The sequence below is a fragment of the Colletotrichum fioriniae genome, assembly GCF_027942845.1.
Source record: "Colletotrichum fioriniae strain IMI 355084 chromosome Unknown scaffold_1, whole genome shotgun sequence".
NCBI lineage: Eukaryota > Fungi > Ascomycota > Sordariomycetes > Glomerellales > Glomerellaceae > Colletotrichum > Colletotrichum fioriniae.
Window position 1 is genome coordinate 6129146 of NW_027076837.1, and position 15515 is coordinate 6144660.

General features: G+C 53.9%; 3 protein-coding genes across 3 annotated transcripts; 2 read left to right on the forward strand and 1 right to left on the reverse strand.

The window, feature by feature from the left end:
* Nucleotides 1-6141: 6141 nt before the first annotated feature.
* Nucleotides 6142-8871, forward strand: N0V96_001581 (uncharacterized protein; the record flags this gene model as incomplete). The annotated part of the gene is made up of 3 exons (XM_053194168.2): nucleotides 6142-7091; nucleotides 7856-8661; nucleotides 8858-8871. 3 exons carry the CDS (start codon nucleotides 6142-6144, stop codon nucleotides 8869-8871), a joined length of 1770 nt encoding a protein of 589 aa, XP_053048365.2.
* A 714-nt stretch (nucleotides 8872-9585) lies between these two features.
* Nucleotides 9586-11600, reverse strand: N0V96_001582 (uncharacterized protein; the record flags this gene model as incomplete). Its single annotated transcript, XM_053194169.1, has 2 exons — nucleotides 9586-11290; nucleotides 11347-11600. The coding sequence occupies 2 exons, from the start codon at nucleotides 11598-11600 to the stop codon at nucleotides 9586-9588; spliced, it is 1959 nt and encodes a 652-aa protein (XP_053048366.1).
* Nucleotides 11601-12125: 525 nt separating this feature from the next.
* Nucleotides 12126-14716, forward strand: SIT4_1 (sporulation-induced protein; the record flags this gene model as incomplete). Its single annotated transcript, XM_053194170.2, has 4 exons — nucleotides 12126-13521; nucleotides 13577-13994; nucleotides 14043-14472; nucleotides 14525-14716. The coding sequence occupies 4 exons, from the start codon at nucleotides 12126-12128 to the stop codon at nucleotides 14714-14716; spliced, it is 2436 nt and encodes an 811-aa protein (XP_053048367.2).
* Nucleotides 14717-15515: the final 799 nt, after the last annotated feature.

Below are 15515 nucleotides of genomic sequence, written 5' to 3' on the forward strand. Positions count from 1 at the left end.
ATACGAACGATTCTGTCAAACTGCAAGGGTTTTTCACTCCCGTACTTCGTAGCTGTGCCGATTCCGTTTTACACCCCCCCCATGGCCACGTCAAATCAGACGTAATGGTGTGCAGCGTAAGGCTGCAGCATTGCCTTGGCGCCGGGAAACTGGCGTTGCACAAGCTGTGGCAGCGCGCGAATGCGCGATTGCGCCAAAAAAATAAAAAATGTTGCGCGCAAGCAGGTATGCGCGTCTGCAACGGGCCACGGCGGCCGGCAGGATCAGAATCCATGTTGTTGGCCTCACCTGGACCACCTCTTCTTTCACGAGAATATTCTCCCAGCTCAGTGGTTCCGCTTACAAGGGGACGATAATATAGTTAGAAAAGAGACTGAATGTCAACAAGAGCAAGAGTTCACCCCCCCCTCACTGGGGGCTCACGAAGATCCCTGGAGACTCTTACCAGCCTCAGGTGTAGCGATGCAGGGGATTTTTCACGAAACTCGAACTCGCGACCAACGCGAGCGGGGTAATCCACTCACGACTTTCCTCGCTATGTCATAGGCCTTGGCGATGGTATTGAACAAGATGCCTGAACTATAGAGGTAGGCAGGTGGGTATCTGGGGTGTATCTCGGGTTGTATTAAACAATTCAACTTAACTGACTGAGGCTGGGGCGGTTGTGAATACTTTGTGCACTCTCACCTTGTCGCTAGAGTGCTGACACCGAGGTCAACATACCTTGAGGTACCGGGTCATCCTTGGGGCTTCAGCCGCAGCCTCAGCCGTAAATCGGAACCGGTGGAAGCAACCTACTAGCAAACGATCATATGCTCGTGTCGCTTCAGCAAGCGCGCGAAGAACCAGAAGAGGGAAGTTGCCCGCGAGGCACAGAATCGACATGGTTTCATTGGGAGAGAGGATGAGTGAGATAAGCATCCAATTAAAAATGAGTCTGCGGCTGAGGAAACGAAACCTCTTCCACTCCTTTCCATTTGGAAGCTCATAATTGTCGCCGACTTTATCTGAAGAGCAGACGTTCAGCTGGGCTCCCTCCCGCTTACATCCCATGTCAACGGTGGACAGCCCAGAGGGATATTATTGCTAGATATGGTTTCTCATTCGATGATGTTTGACACAGGCTGTATCATCAGCCGCCGAGAACCGAGGTAGTAGATACCGGCCATGAAGCTGACGGATGATACTATCTACATCCGAAGACGGACCTGGAAACGTGACAAAGGCAAACAGGCAGCCATCCTCACCACCACCGCTGGGCCGCTGGCAGATGGGAAACGTTTGAGTGGGTACACCGAGTACGTACCATCAAGGGTTCCCCAGGCACAGGCAGGGAGGGGGCCAGGCCTGTCCGTCCATCCAATGCTCCACTTTCCTTCCGTCGACAAATCAACTTACACCTTTCTTTTCTTCCGTCTTCCCGGCCCCTCCACTTCCATGGAGTTCCAAAGCAGATTGGAAATTCCAATATCTACAAAGTACTTGGAGAACGTCGTCATTACTTGGCAATTCTCAACGTTCCCGTGATGCTTTACCTTTTATTTCAACATATGATGTATAACCTCTGCTTTGATGATAGTAGGCAGTAAGCGCTTCAGTATGACGGGCTGGCTTCGACAAGGTAACCTTGGACTACAGGCATGACGGAGGACGACTCTGGTCCTGTAGCAACAGCCTCTAATCTTTCGGTAATTTCTTGGAAGTATCGATTCATCAAGTCTCTCGGATTAAAGAAATGTGAATTATCAGACGTACTTTAGTGGTCAAATTCTCCAAGACTGGGCTTGCCCCTGACCCCTAAGAACACTATAGCGCGGTTGTCGCTCATCGTTTCATGTCAACAACTCGATGTTGATGACTACGTTAGGGGAAAAAGTGCACTTTAGTTAGAACGGCAAGGATACCGCATAAATTTCAGCCTGCCGAGGCAAACTTATAAAAAGTACCAAGCATAACATCCTTTCAGGCGAGATTCGTAACCCATATACACCTTCGATCCATATTTCAACCGAGCTGTCGAATGGTACTTTGGAGAGATGATTTGAAACTTTGCTGCTGCAGAACAAACCAACGCATCGCATGCATGCCCGATATCCCCCCGAAAGCCGAGTCACACGCGGGGTGGAGGGGGAGTGGATTCGACCGGATCCGACCCGAGCAGTGAGGGTGTCTTGTTGGCACTTGGAGGGACTCAAAAAGAGGAGTCTCCATGCCCTTGGCAGAACCCGCAATGCTTTTCTGTTTCTTCGTTTGTTCAAAGAGCACAAACGCGCCCTGGACATACCGCGTCTGAGCGTGAACGAGGTACGAGGCACGAGCAGGTGACCATCTAGCATGAATCGGAAGGAATCCTACGCTAGAGGCACGTAGTCGGCGAACTCGGGGAACTCTTCAGTCAAGGCCGGCGGCCCGTTCTTTGGGCCCGCTGTCGTGGGGAAGGGGGCGGATGCTCTATTGGTCGGTGAAGTTTTTCCTGTGACTTTTGCGCGCTTACAAAGGCCCTCGTTTCAGTGAGGTAGTTGGCGTTCAGCATGACCGTACGGGCTGTACGGGCTTCATACCGATATAGTCCTGCTTCGGAAAGACGAAAAGGGCCAAGAGTTGCCTTGCCGCCAAGGTAATGATATCGCCATCTAGGAACATGTCGAGATGGCGGATAAGGGGGTACCTGCCTATCCCGTCGAAGCTAGTAGACTCAGTTCATGGGAAAGTGTAAAAAGTACGCCACATGCCCTTTCCAAATATGCATTCTTCATCCTTCGAGTCTTTGCCTGATACTTGCTTTTGAGGGGTGTGGGGGGTTGTGTCGTGATCTGACCTACCTACCTTGGGCCTAGCAATATCGTGTCTGCCAGCCCTACAACTGGAGACTAAGACTAAGGTTGGTGATTTCTGCCTGCGGATATGGACAGGTCTAGCCTCTAGGTATGAGAAGCGTCCGGCCTGTCCCACCTTCTGCCAAGGAATGATGGCGGCCGGGTTCTAGACGGCTGGCGCCTAGAGTCTAAGGTAAGGTAGTGTAGTGTACGTACCCGTGGGAGTCCTGGTTACGGATTACGATACGTACCTATTGTAAGGTAGCCTCAGAGTACCCAAGGTACATTTCCCTGAACGACTGAGCATGTCAGCCATTAACTCTTTTTTGGAGGGCAACAACGAACAATTAAGCTTCATTGGTCGTCGTCCGATGCTGGGCTGTCAAGATTGTGTTTGGCAGGGGACTGCCTGCCTGCCCTGTGGGCTACCTTCCGTTGGTTAGCCCGTGGGGCGGTGTTCCGTTAGTCTGTGCTTTAGTTGCTTCCACAAACCGCAGCAGCTTTCCCCACTGGACCTCACTTCATCATCCCGTCACTCACTCAACACTACCTCCACCACCATCTGTCTGCGGCCTACAGCCTGATCACCACCTCATGGCAAGGAGGTACGGCTCGCGACGTTCCTATCCATCAGCGAACGCATCATCGTATCGGAATTGATCGATCCATGATCAGGTCCATCTATTGGTGCCCTTGAATGATCAAGATCGATCATCGAAAGAAAAATGTGCGAAAAGAAACATGCAATTGTTGGCCTTTTCCCGCATTGAGCGCATGAAAGGAAAACGTTGGCCTCAGTCAACAAACAATCATCACCAATGTCACGAATGAATCGCGTTCCAGTCGCGGGGTGACTCATGACGCGAGTTTCAACTCCTGCGTTCTGAGTCCTCCCCTCTCCTTCCCCCATGACCTTCCCTCCGTCTGCGAGGTGGGGTCTTTCGTGATGGCCTCACAGTAGCCTACACACGACGATCACTTTGCTCCCACGATCATGGCGAAGCTATTGGCCGCGAGCTTAGGAATGCAAAAAGGCGATACGCACATCATCATCCTGGAGATCGGACGAGGGAACAAAGAAACAGGTTCGGAGGCGCAGACATACATCGACGCAAAACGCAAAACGTAGATGCAGACGCAGACGCAGAAAGGGCCCACAGGAAAGGACCGCACAGCGCCAAGAGGAAACCCGTTGACCGTTGACCCGTTGACCCGTTGACGTCCTCATGTTTTGTTGTGCGCAACGGCGATATTCTCTGGCGGCGGAGGAGCTCCGTCTGCGGCAGGCCCCTCACTTGAGGTCTCAGTAGTGAGGACTCTGGACTGCGTGCTGCGCGCTGCGAGCTGCGTCCTGACCTCACCTCACCTTACGGTGCTGCGACTCCATTCGACTAGCGATGCACGCAAACGAGAGCTTCGCCCTCTCCCCTTGGTTCCTCTGGTGTCCCTCTGGTGCTGCAAAAGCAAAATGCGGGAGGCCAAACCGCTGTATGAACAACGCAGCGGCAGCGCAGCCTGCCTCGGGAAAGGGAGAGACTGAGTGAGACGTGGGTTGGGCGAACCAATCTCCCGGGTACGCAGGCGTGGCAGGCCGCATTTGCGAACCATTCCGGAGGCACATTGGCACACACAAAAACGACAGACACACGGGAAAATAAGGCGTCCCACAAGAAAATCCAGCAAAACGAGGCAACGGGGGAAAAGTGCATTTCTGCCTTGTGGGCTTGTTGGCCCTGCTGGCACCTGCACCGCCCATCTGCCAGAAGTTCGCCAATGAGAGCAACGGCTGCCACCGAGAAATTTCGTCAACTAAACTTGAGCAATGCCCCCCCTTTTTTGGTCTGTCAGACTCTGTCTGGCTGGGTTGAGGTGGGCTGTGGTTGGCTCAAGGGGACCATCTTGAGAACAGTCAGCAGAAATGGGAGTTGATTCCTGGTCAACCTCTTTTTCCACTTTGCTTTCTGGCTTCTAGTCCACCGGACGGACTCACTCTCTCACCACTGGATTGTCACTGCCACTGTCACTGTCGAGTCTCTTCCCGAGTCCCGCTCCCCTCTTTCTCCCGTCCCCGTTCCCATCCACACACTCTTCTTGTCCAAATACCCCTGTCCGTGTTCCCCCCTTTCGTCCCCTTGTACGGTACCACAGCCCAGTCCCAGTCTCTCCCGTCATGACATCCCTGCCCAAAGGGTGAACCCGCGATTCCGCCGTCCGTCCTGCCTAGCGAACTGCTGCGGGTACGGAGTAGGAGAAGGATGGAAGGCTTGAGGTGTGCGAGTGAGCCTGTGAGGTGAGGGGATTTGGGGACCCGCGATGACTCTTCCTACTCACCTCACCTCGGACACACGCACTCATCCACGCACTGCGCAAGTGCAGCAGTCGCAAAAGTCTGCATGGAGCCAAGAGGCAACCAAACTGGGCTAAGCAGCTCCAGCCTACATGGCCACTACCGAAGGAATACTTTTGGAATGTTGCTAATCTCCTTGTGCCTCGGAGCATCCAAGAGTTCCCTCTTCCGTACCCTACGCAGTACTTGCCTTACATACCCTACCTTGTTACCAATGTACCCGTTCCCGTACCCTATGCCCATGGCATGGACATGTCGATGTACGGTATGTATTGAGCAGTTAAGGTAGGTATTCCAGTGTGGCTACGTACCCGGTTGCGGTTGCGGTTGTGGTTACAGGGGTCAGGTATTCGTACATTTCTCCCTTTGCATCGCAACTTTGCTGTCTGCCTCTCTTAGCTCCGGAGGCAGCAATGCAATCCACTGCCAGTCACCCACACCAAATCCCATCTGTCATTCTCCCTCCGCCTCCGGCTGCGACTTTTCCCCTCCGTCAAGGCTGCAATACCTGCTTTTACAAATCTGGATAAATAAAATGTCAAAAGACGCCGCTTCTGCCTTTTTCTCCCCCCTCCCTATTCATCCCTCAGTTAGTACCTGACCTGCTCATTTCAGGGTGCGGCTATTATTTTCTCTATCCCAGACCAAAATAACACCCGGTCCCATCTTGGGCAGCATTCAACCCCTTATATACCCGACTTGACTCATCTCGACAAGGCACACACATACGACAAGTATTAACCCGCGCCTACCACCACACCACCCACATTGAAATTCAAAAAATTTCAATTCTACTCTTTCCAAATACACACATCACAATCGGATCGCTCACAACGGACATTTCGCTCTCACTTTCGTCGCGCCTGTCTACGGCGAAAAGGCTCCTTGCCTTGGACATTGGTTCACACCATCAACTCACAACCCTACCGTTGATCGACAATTCCCCGGCCGCCCAGCGCCGCCCAATAACCACCAACCATGTCGTCCGCCAACAAAAAAGAGGCTCGCGTCACCTTCCAGACCTCAAAGGGCCACCGCCACCAATCGAGCGACTCTAGCATCTCCGTAATCAGCTCAAGCCCTTCCGCCCAGGACTACTTCGACCTTGAGATGAAGTACAATAAGCTGCTGGACGATATGTCACGACTCAAGAGCGAGACCAAAGCTCGCTACGCTGCCCTGGAGAACAATATTGAAGTTCTCAAGATCGACAAGAAAGCCTGGGAGCGCGAAAAGGAAAACTTGCGCACCGAAAACCAGGTTCTACGGGAGGATCTCCGCAAGGCACAACGCCACAGCCCCTCTCGAGAGTCGACAAAGATGTCGGGCGCACTTCCCAGCCAACCGCCCTCTCCAAGAGAACACAAGGAGAGAGAGCATAGGGAGCCCAAAGAGTACAGGGAGCCCAGAGAACACAAGGAGCCCAGAGAACACAAGGAACTCAAGGAATCAAAGGCTTTGCGTCGCAGCGACTCCAAGCACCGCACCCGCGGGGAGAGCAAAGTTCGCAAGCCCACAGAGGACAAGGAGCTTGCGAAGCGCTGCAAGGAAGACAAGGAGCGCCTCGGCCGCCGCTTCGAGCACAAGGACGACAAGAGCACCTCCAGCGGAAGCTCGAGGGGCAGCAAGCAGGGCAGCTACATTGAGCCCATGGGCCCCAGCGCTCCTCGGCCCGCTTCCATCGTGGAGCCGACCCGTCCCCGTACCAAGCGCTCCGAGTCTACGTCGTACGCCATAAGACCTACCGTCCTCACGACCACAACTGTCACCGATTCACCTTACGACCAGCGCACTCCAGGCTACCCAGACCACGAGAGTCCCTTCAGCTATGAAGGTAGTGCATATGGCCATGGCCATTCGCCATACGTTGAGGATGGAAGCTATTACGCACACCCTCTACCAGAGACCACCCGCGGGAGGTCGCGTCGGTAAAGCATCCGACACAAGCAAGCAAGAAGCAACAAAAAAAAAATTGGCCAAGCCCTGTGTGACACACCACCAGCAGGCAATGGTGGTGTTTTTTCTTCTGCTTCGCTGCGGGAAAATACGTTTACGATACTCTGCATTCAGCCACATGAAATTCTTCATCCCTGGCAAACGCAGCCTCCAACCGATAAGGCGGTGCGGGGAGAGAGGAGGCTTGAAAAGCGCCCTTTTTCTGCATCCTTTCTCCAAGACGGGATGGGCGCTTTGAGGCGACCGCTGGACCCCCGCACCCGCACCGAGTCCGGGCGCAACGACTTACTTGAGAGTTGAGACGCCAGCCGGTTGACGCAATTAGTCGGTTGACTCATCCTCGATGACATTCTTCGGCGAACTTGGCCGTTTCCCGAGGCCAATTGTTTATTTCAAGAGACGGAAATCCGCCTCCTCCTCAAAAAGTTTTTGGTTTTGGTTTTCTTTTTTCTTTCTTTTCCGTATTGCTCAGTCATGTATCAAATCCTGTACTAGCTCTCTCATGTCAACAACTCGATACCCAATACCCAATACCCTTTCATGTTTTCCACGATATATCATTATCTATATACCTGAGTGTCATCCGAGGTCATCACATCGTTTCATCAATTGACGTCAATTGACGATATCCCAAATATAAAATAAAATCTTTTAAAACAAACAAACAATCGTCCCAATCCATATGAATTACTAGTATCCATTAAAACATACATCAATCCCCACCGCCACAATGAAGCTGTACCCCTCCATCAACCCCCGACCTCGCCGACTGGGCCGCCCGCCAGCCTGTCTTCTTCACGGCCTCGGCCCCAACCCACCACCCCCACATCAACGTCTCCCCCAAGGGCCTCTCCGCCCACTTCGCCGTCCTCTCGCCCAACCTCGTCGCCTACATTGACCGCACCGGCTCCGGGTGCGAGACGATCGCCCACAGCTACGAGAATGGCCGGTTGACGCTCATGTTCATGTCGTTTGGGCCCGCTCCGCGTATCCTGCGTCTGTTTTGCAAGAGTAGGATCGTCGAGTGGGATCATCCGGACTTTGACAAGTGGATGAAGCGTGTTATCCCGCAGGATGAGGCCGGCGGTGTCAATAATAGAGATTCATATGATGGGGCTAGGGCTGTTGTTATTGGCGAGGTGTGGGAGGTGCAGACGAGCTGCGGGTATGGTGTGCCCATGGTGAGGAAGGAGCTTTATGCGCCTGCCACGGCGTCGGAGGATGGGACGCTTGAGAAGGCGACACAGCAGCAGCGCGACATAATCGATACCACCGGAAAGGAGACGACGACGACGACGACGACGACGACGACGACGACGACAAAGAGAGACGAACTCTCCGTCTTTGAAGAGCGTCCCACCCTCGACTACTACTGGAAGAAACGCGTCGACAACAACACCGTCAACACCTACCAGGTCGAGACGAACCGCACCTCCATCGACGGGTTACCCGGCTTGAAGGCAGCGAGGCGGGATGCCGGGGAGACGCTCTGGGTCGCGGATGCGAGGGCGGAGGTGTTGCGTGCGGCGAGGGAGACGAGGGGTGTTGTACTGGGGGTTTTGATCGCTGTTTTGGTGTATTTTGTCACTGGGGTGGTGGGTGGGTTGGTTGTGAAGGCGAGAGAGGGGAGGGAGCATAATTGGATTTGGCCTAATTGAGGTTGGGGTGGTTTTATTTCTCTTCTGGATAGGAATTATTGGTCTTGGAGATTGCTTAAGTTTGGCTTTTAAAATGGTAGACGACAGGAAGTAGGTAATACAAAATGCAAGCTTGCTGTTTTGGCAATTAACATTGGGGCATCCGTTGTCAATTGTGAAGCTATCGCGACATCCCGGCGGCAGACTGAGAGAGAATTGTGAGAGAGACAGAGAATTGGACCATAGTCACCCGACGTTCACATCATAGATTGGAAATCTTAGTAAACTCGAAATTTTCGATTCTTTCTGTCCTATTCGGATAATCTCTACTTCATTCTCATACTCTTCAACCACTCGTGACGCACTCTCCCAGGCCCAAGATGCGCGCTTACGACGGCCAACCACCAGCGACTGACTACCTCCTCCCGCCAACCCCCTTTGCGCAGATCGCACCCGACACCACCTCCTCTGCAATGCACAATGCTGCTGGTATCGGCGGGTGATATCGTCAAAGAATAATCGATATTGTGGATGGCGCGGGGAGGAGGGTAAACTGCATCCAGCGAACCGGGTGTTGCGTCGCCCATATTCCGTCCCTCTTCATCGCATCGTGGCCCTCACTCATTAGGCCCGTTGGGCAGAAACGCAGGTAGTGCGCAGGTACGCAATAGCACACCCGCCTATTGCCTATACTTGCTGACCCTTCCCGCACCTGCGCACCCGCATGCTGCGCTCTTCTTTCGCACGTGGGAATCGACCATGCGAGGTACAATCACTTTTTTAAAAACGAATGCAAAAAATTCTTTGCCTTGCGTCCCCTTCCCTTGGATCATCCCGTGCCTGCAGCAGGGGCGGCGGACTCGCGCGCCGCATCCTTGTTGCCGCTGTTGCTGCCCGACGCACCAGCCGCTGCGGCCTTACCACCACCACGACCACGCCTGGTCCGCTTATGGTGCTCCGGCTTCTCGGAGGGTGTGGTGTTGCTGTTAGATGCATTGGTCGTCGATGGTGCAGCAGAGCTGGAGCTTGCTGCTGCGGTATTGGCTGCGTTGCTGTTGTTGGAGTTATTGGCGTTCGAGTTCGAGTTAGAGGCGGCAGGCTTCTTCTCCTTGCGCTCAAGAACTTGGACTGTGCCCTGAGCAACCTGTATGGGGCTCGCGGCGACTGCCTTTACGAGACCGTCGTGGTCGGAGAAGTCAACGTAGGCAAAGCCCTTGCGCTTGTCGATTTCCACAAAGGTGACGGTGCCAAAAACCTCCATGGCTTGCTTGAGGAGTGCCTCAGTAACACCCTGCGATGGGTTTGCGTGCTTAACGAAGCCACGGGTCACGCCAGCGGTAACGGCCGCAGTGCTCTTCTTTGCGTTGCTGCCCTTTCCTGATGCTTTAGGACCGGTAGGGGCGTTGGACTTGGCATTTGCCGGCGCGGCGGCTGGCTGCGAAGCCGAGCTCGATGCTTCCTTGTCGGTCTTGGCAGCCTTTTCCTTATTCTTCTCCTCGTCCTTCTTCTTAAGCAAGATGACTGGGGCTTTGGCAGGTGGTGGAGCGCTAGAAGAGCCGCTCGCCTCGGTTGACTTGCCCTTTGGTTCATTGGCACTTGCATTCTTTCCACCACCGCCTCTTCTAGAACGACCCGACTTAGGTGCCGTAGGTGTGGCGTTTCTCTCTGATGTTTGTGAAGCGGCTGAGGATGCTGGAGCCGAAGCTGTGACAGGTGGCGGAGCAGCTGCTGGGGCTTCGACCACCGGTTGCGCTGGTTCCTTTGAAGAGGTTCCCTTCGAATCGGCCTCAGCTTTGGCAGCATCGAGTCGCGCCCTCCTATGGGCGCTTCCGGGACTGATGCCAAGGTCTCGCTGCAAGATGCGGGCAGCAGCCGCAATACCAGCTCGCCTGCTCTTGGGCTGATCCTGAGACGATGAAGAAGAGGCCTGCGTGATCTGGCTGGCGACAGCTTCTGCGGCCTTAACAGCGTCCGCAGTGGCCTTTTTGGTGAGGATTTTGACCGTCTCTTTGGGTTTATCGGCCGATTTGTCTCCCTTAGAGTCCTTCTTGCCCTTCTTTGAATCCTCCGCCGTCGATGCGGACGACTTGCCCTTGGTGCTGGAGTCCTGCCGAGCCTGCTTAGCGCTCTTAGCGGCGGCAGCCTCTTTCTGCTTGTTGGCCTTCTTCTCCTTGAGAAACTCAATCAACGGTGTCGTTGTGACCTTCGTTTCGGGCTTCGTTTCCTCGACATCCTTGTTCTCATTGCTCTCGTTGTCCTTGTCAATCTCAGGATTGGTCAAGGATTGTAGAAAGGCCATGAACTCGGGGTCCTGATCAATAGTTCCCTGCCTTGGGTCGGTGCGCTTCTTGCTGCTCGGGACTTTGTTGTATATCGCAAACTCGAGAACAGGCGGGCCGACTAGAGAAGCGCTATTGGATGTCATCTTTGCATCTTCCCAAGACTTGGCCTGAATCAGATTCGACAACGTGTTCAGGCTCTCGCGCTTAAGAACATGGAGATAGACTCGTCCTGGCCTCGATGGCTTCGCAGGGCTAAGCGCAAGAAGCATTAGCCACCAACCCTTGGACACATGGGAGCAAGCACGTACTCATGAGAGATCTTTCCAGCCTCAAAGTTGTGCCAGCTAACGAGGCCATTGCCAGCCTTCCATTCGTCGCCTAGGTTGTTCCATACTTCTTGCTCCGTCATGCCAGGGGGCAGTCTTCGAATAACAACCTTGTCGCCCTCGACGGGAGTCCTACTCTTATTGGACTTTGGCGCATCAGTAGTGGCCTGTTGACCGGAGACTTGAAGAACTCCATTTGTTTTTCGAGATGCGCCTTGCGCGCCAGAGGTTGCCATTGTGGAATCGGTGGCCTTGTATTCGTATGCTTGTGATCAATGCCTGATAGAGGGTGGCTACGCTGTTTTGTATGGTTATTGTTTCTTGTCTTGTGGCCTGGTGATAAGCTGTGCAAGAAACATTGGAAAACCTGTAGTGGAAGCGTTCTAAAAGACGAAGTCTGCTGCGCAAGGGTCCAAGAAGGTGTGTGCAAGACCTGGCTCAGATGTCTAAAGGTGATGTGATGGCAGGGTAGTGACGCGGGGCTTTGGGTTCACCTTACCTTCAGATCTGAAAGAATGGCTCACAACGAGCCACTCCCTCATGTGGGCCTTATCTTATCATATGCACTAGCCCTTTTTGGATAGCTCTGTCTGGGTGGGGCTCAAGGGCTGTCCTTCCACTCCTCACCTCACACAGCCCCACAAACTTCCACTCGGAAAAACCTCGGCAAAGATACAACCTCTCACAGAGCTCTTTCGGTGAAATAATATTCCGATACACCAAATATTCCGAGGTTCACCCAGCACCCACCAGCCATCAAGATGGCAGGTCAAGAGAAAGAAGGTGGTAACTCGAACATCAAGGACAAAGAAATCGAGGATATCGACGTCTACCCGGAGACCTTTCCGGATTTCAACCAGGCGAAAATAGCTTCACCTGCCCAAGCGACGGAAGGAAGTCATCCACGGGAAGCTACGACGAGTTCTGAGTACAGAGAGCCGACTGCGCAGGAGATTGAAGCCGCCATCCGTCGAGCGAATAGCTATCAGAACAATCCGCTTACCAACACTGTCAGACGGAGCAGACCGACTGGCGACCGTGCTCGCAACCGCAGCGCAGCCGTATCTTTCCAACTTCCGTCAGTTCCACCGGGCGCGACTCCCATCAACCTCGGAGCGCATCATCCTACCAGTCCCCAGCAAGTACCTGTTGCATCTGAACGTGCTACCCCAGCGTCCGTCCGCGGTCGTGGAATTCCTGTCCCTGGTCGTTCAGGCTACATCCCCACCCTCCCCCCTCTTAACAATCCGCCGCGCCGACAACTCAGAGACCCCAACTCAGGCCGTCCCGTTGTAGTTGGAGGTTTCGATAACCCGCTCGACGAGTACAACCAGCGAGTTCCGTGTCGCAAAGCCCACGACCAGCGGGCTCTCGAATCATTCTTGCAGAATTCATCACTCGAAAGCACCTGGAACTCACAGAACCCTCGTCCTCTACCAGAGCTCCCCCCTGCTAGCACTACCCAGCAGTCCACAGCAGCCGCACCCAACCGTGCTGCCCAGAATACCCCTCTGCTCCCCGCTCAGAACAGTGCTCCACCACACCCTTCGCCTTTGCAGTCACACCCGGTCGCCTTGAACCAGCAGGAGCCTTTTCCAACGCCCTCACGTCGCCGTGCCCGGTCTGCATCGTTCTCAACACCGTCGAACGCCTCTTCTCTCGCTTTCCCCGGCACGACTCAAAATCAACCTCCCCCTGAGACCATCCAGGAGGAGCCATCGACCGAAGACGAGGAACTCGATCGTTCTGAGGAGCCCGATATTCGCACCGCACAAATTGGTCGCTTCATTCAACAGTCCAACGATTCATCGCACGTTTCGCTTCGTGGCGGAAGTCTTGATCTCGACGATTTCCCAGAGGATTTCGATCCGAGCTACTACGAGTCTGACGATATCAACGACGACTTGGCAGTTTATTACACCGAATTCAATCCAAACATTTCCGAGGACTTCAACCCGTGCGACATCGAGGCAACATCTCAGGTGCACACCCAAATACTCGGCAAAATGGCGAGCCACATTCCCCGACCCGGCCCTGCCAAACTCTCCCCCAATGCGGGCTTAGACGAGTGGCTGGAGGAAGCCAAGCAGTGTCATTACTTGCCCGAGCGCGCCATGAAAGAGCTTTGCGAGCTTGTAAAGGAGGTGCTCATGGAGGGTGAGGAATACTATAATCCTCTCTTCTCTAACCTTTGCTGACTTGTGGAATCTAGAATCCAATATCCAGCCCGTGTGCACCCCGGTCACAATTTGCGGTGACATCCACGGTCAATTCTACGATCTGCTGGAGCTCTTCCGCGTTGCGGGCGGAATGCCTGGCGAGTCTAATGTGGAGGCCCCCAAGACTGCCACCACGGTCATCAACCCCGAAGACATTGAGCCCCCTACCGAGATTACGAACCCGAAGCTCAAGAAGAAGGTCCGCAATGCTGGCAGCCCTCCTGCTGATGAAGACGATGAGGACGACGCCGCGGCCGCTGATACCAGCGCGACTTCCCGAGCCGACTCCGCCGTTGAGGTCTCCACCACATCGCAGTCTGCCGACACCCGCTTCATCTTTTTGGGCGACTTTGTCGATCGTGGCTACTTCAGTCTGGAGACTTTCACTCTCCTCATGTGCTTGAAGGCCAAGTAGGTAGCTTTTGACGTCCGATGCACTATCATACTAATCATCCTTAGGTACCCTGACAGAATCGTTCTCGTTCGTGGCAACCATGAGTCCCGTCAAATCACCCAGGTGTACGGATTCTACGAGGAGTGTCAGCAAAAGTATGGCAACGCTTCCGTGTGGAAGGCGTGCTGCCATGTCTTCGACTTCCTTGTCCTCGCTGCCATCGTCGATGGAGAACTTCTCTGCGTCCATGGTGGTCTTAGTCCGGAGATCCGCACCATCGACCAGATCCGCGTTGTTGCCCGTGCGCAGGAGATCCCCCATGAAGGCGCTTTCTGCGATCTTGTTTGGTCCGACCCCGAAGACGTCGAGACTTGGGCTATCAGCCCTCGCGGCGCCGGCTGGCTCTTTGGCGACAAGGTTGCAACCGAGTTTAACCACGTGAACGGGCTTAAGCTCATCGCTAGAGCTCACCAGCTTGTCAACGAGGGCTACAAGGTCAGTTTTCATCATCAGCCCGCACTCATGTGTTTACGCTAACGCAAAACAGTATCACTTCCCGCAGAACTCTGTCGTCACCGTGTGGTCGGCTCCAAACTACTGCTACCGCTGCGGTAATGTTGCGTCCATCATGACCGTCGACAAGGATATGAACCCCAAGTTCAGCATTTTCTCGGCAGTCCCCGACGAACAGCGCCATGTCCCTGCTAACCGCCGCGGACCGGGCGACTACTTCCTCTGATCGGGCTCGCTGATCTGTATATCGGGGACGTAGCTGTGCTGGGGACGCATTTGGAACACCGTCGGGACTCATGTCCTGAGGTTTCAACGCGGTTCTTGCTGAAATTACGTCTCCAACAACTGGCCGCTCGGAACTAAGCGGCGAGGCTCCGAATATCACGATGAGCCTCACATTCGTCTCAGTACACAGAACCGTCATGGGAACTATACACCTGGATATCACTGTCGTGCATCGAAACGACGCACGATGATGAGAGATGGTTCTTCTTTTGCTGCAGACGGAACATTTTTGCTGTCAAGAGCAGCACACTTGAACGTGGCATAATCCACATCGGGATTTTTGCCTGACCCATTGCGTGGGTTATATCGTGATTTCTGGGCATGAGCACTGAGTACTTCGCGGAGCATAGCTTGCCTTTGGCTCGCTCGCATCCAAATACATGGGGAGTGACTCGCTCGTTTGCTCGGAACGATCACGAAGGAAAGGAAACGAGATTAGAACCCCGAAGCTGGCTCGGCCTCGAAGAACGCGGAGAAGGAACGTGGGGATGGGAGAGGACGGGCTGGCTACTTTTGACGTATTTGACGATGTCATGCATGGAATAGAGGGCAGGGGAAGACCTTCTTGTAGATTAGGCATAGAAATGTTCAATACCCATACATTCTGAAACCAGGAAAGCTGGATTACACGTTGGGTACTGTAGAATTTCTTCGTCCGTGCTAATGCAGGCAATTTGCTTTCATAATGATCAAAGGGCTTATGAATACCAGAGACCACGCGCCATGTACTTTTATCCCAC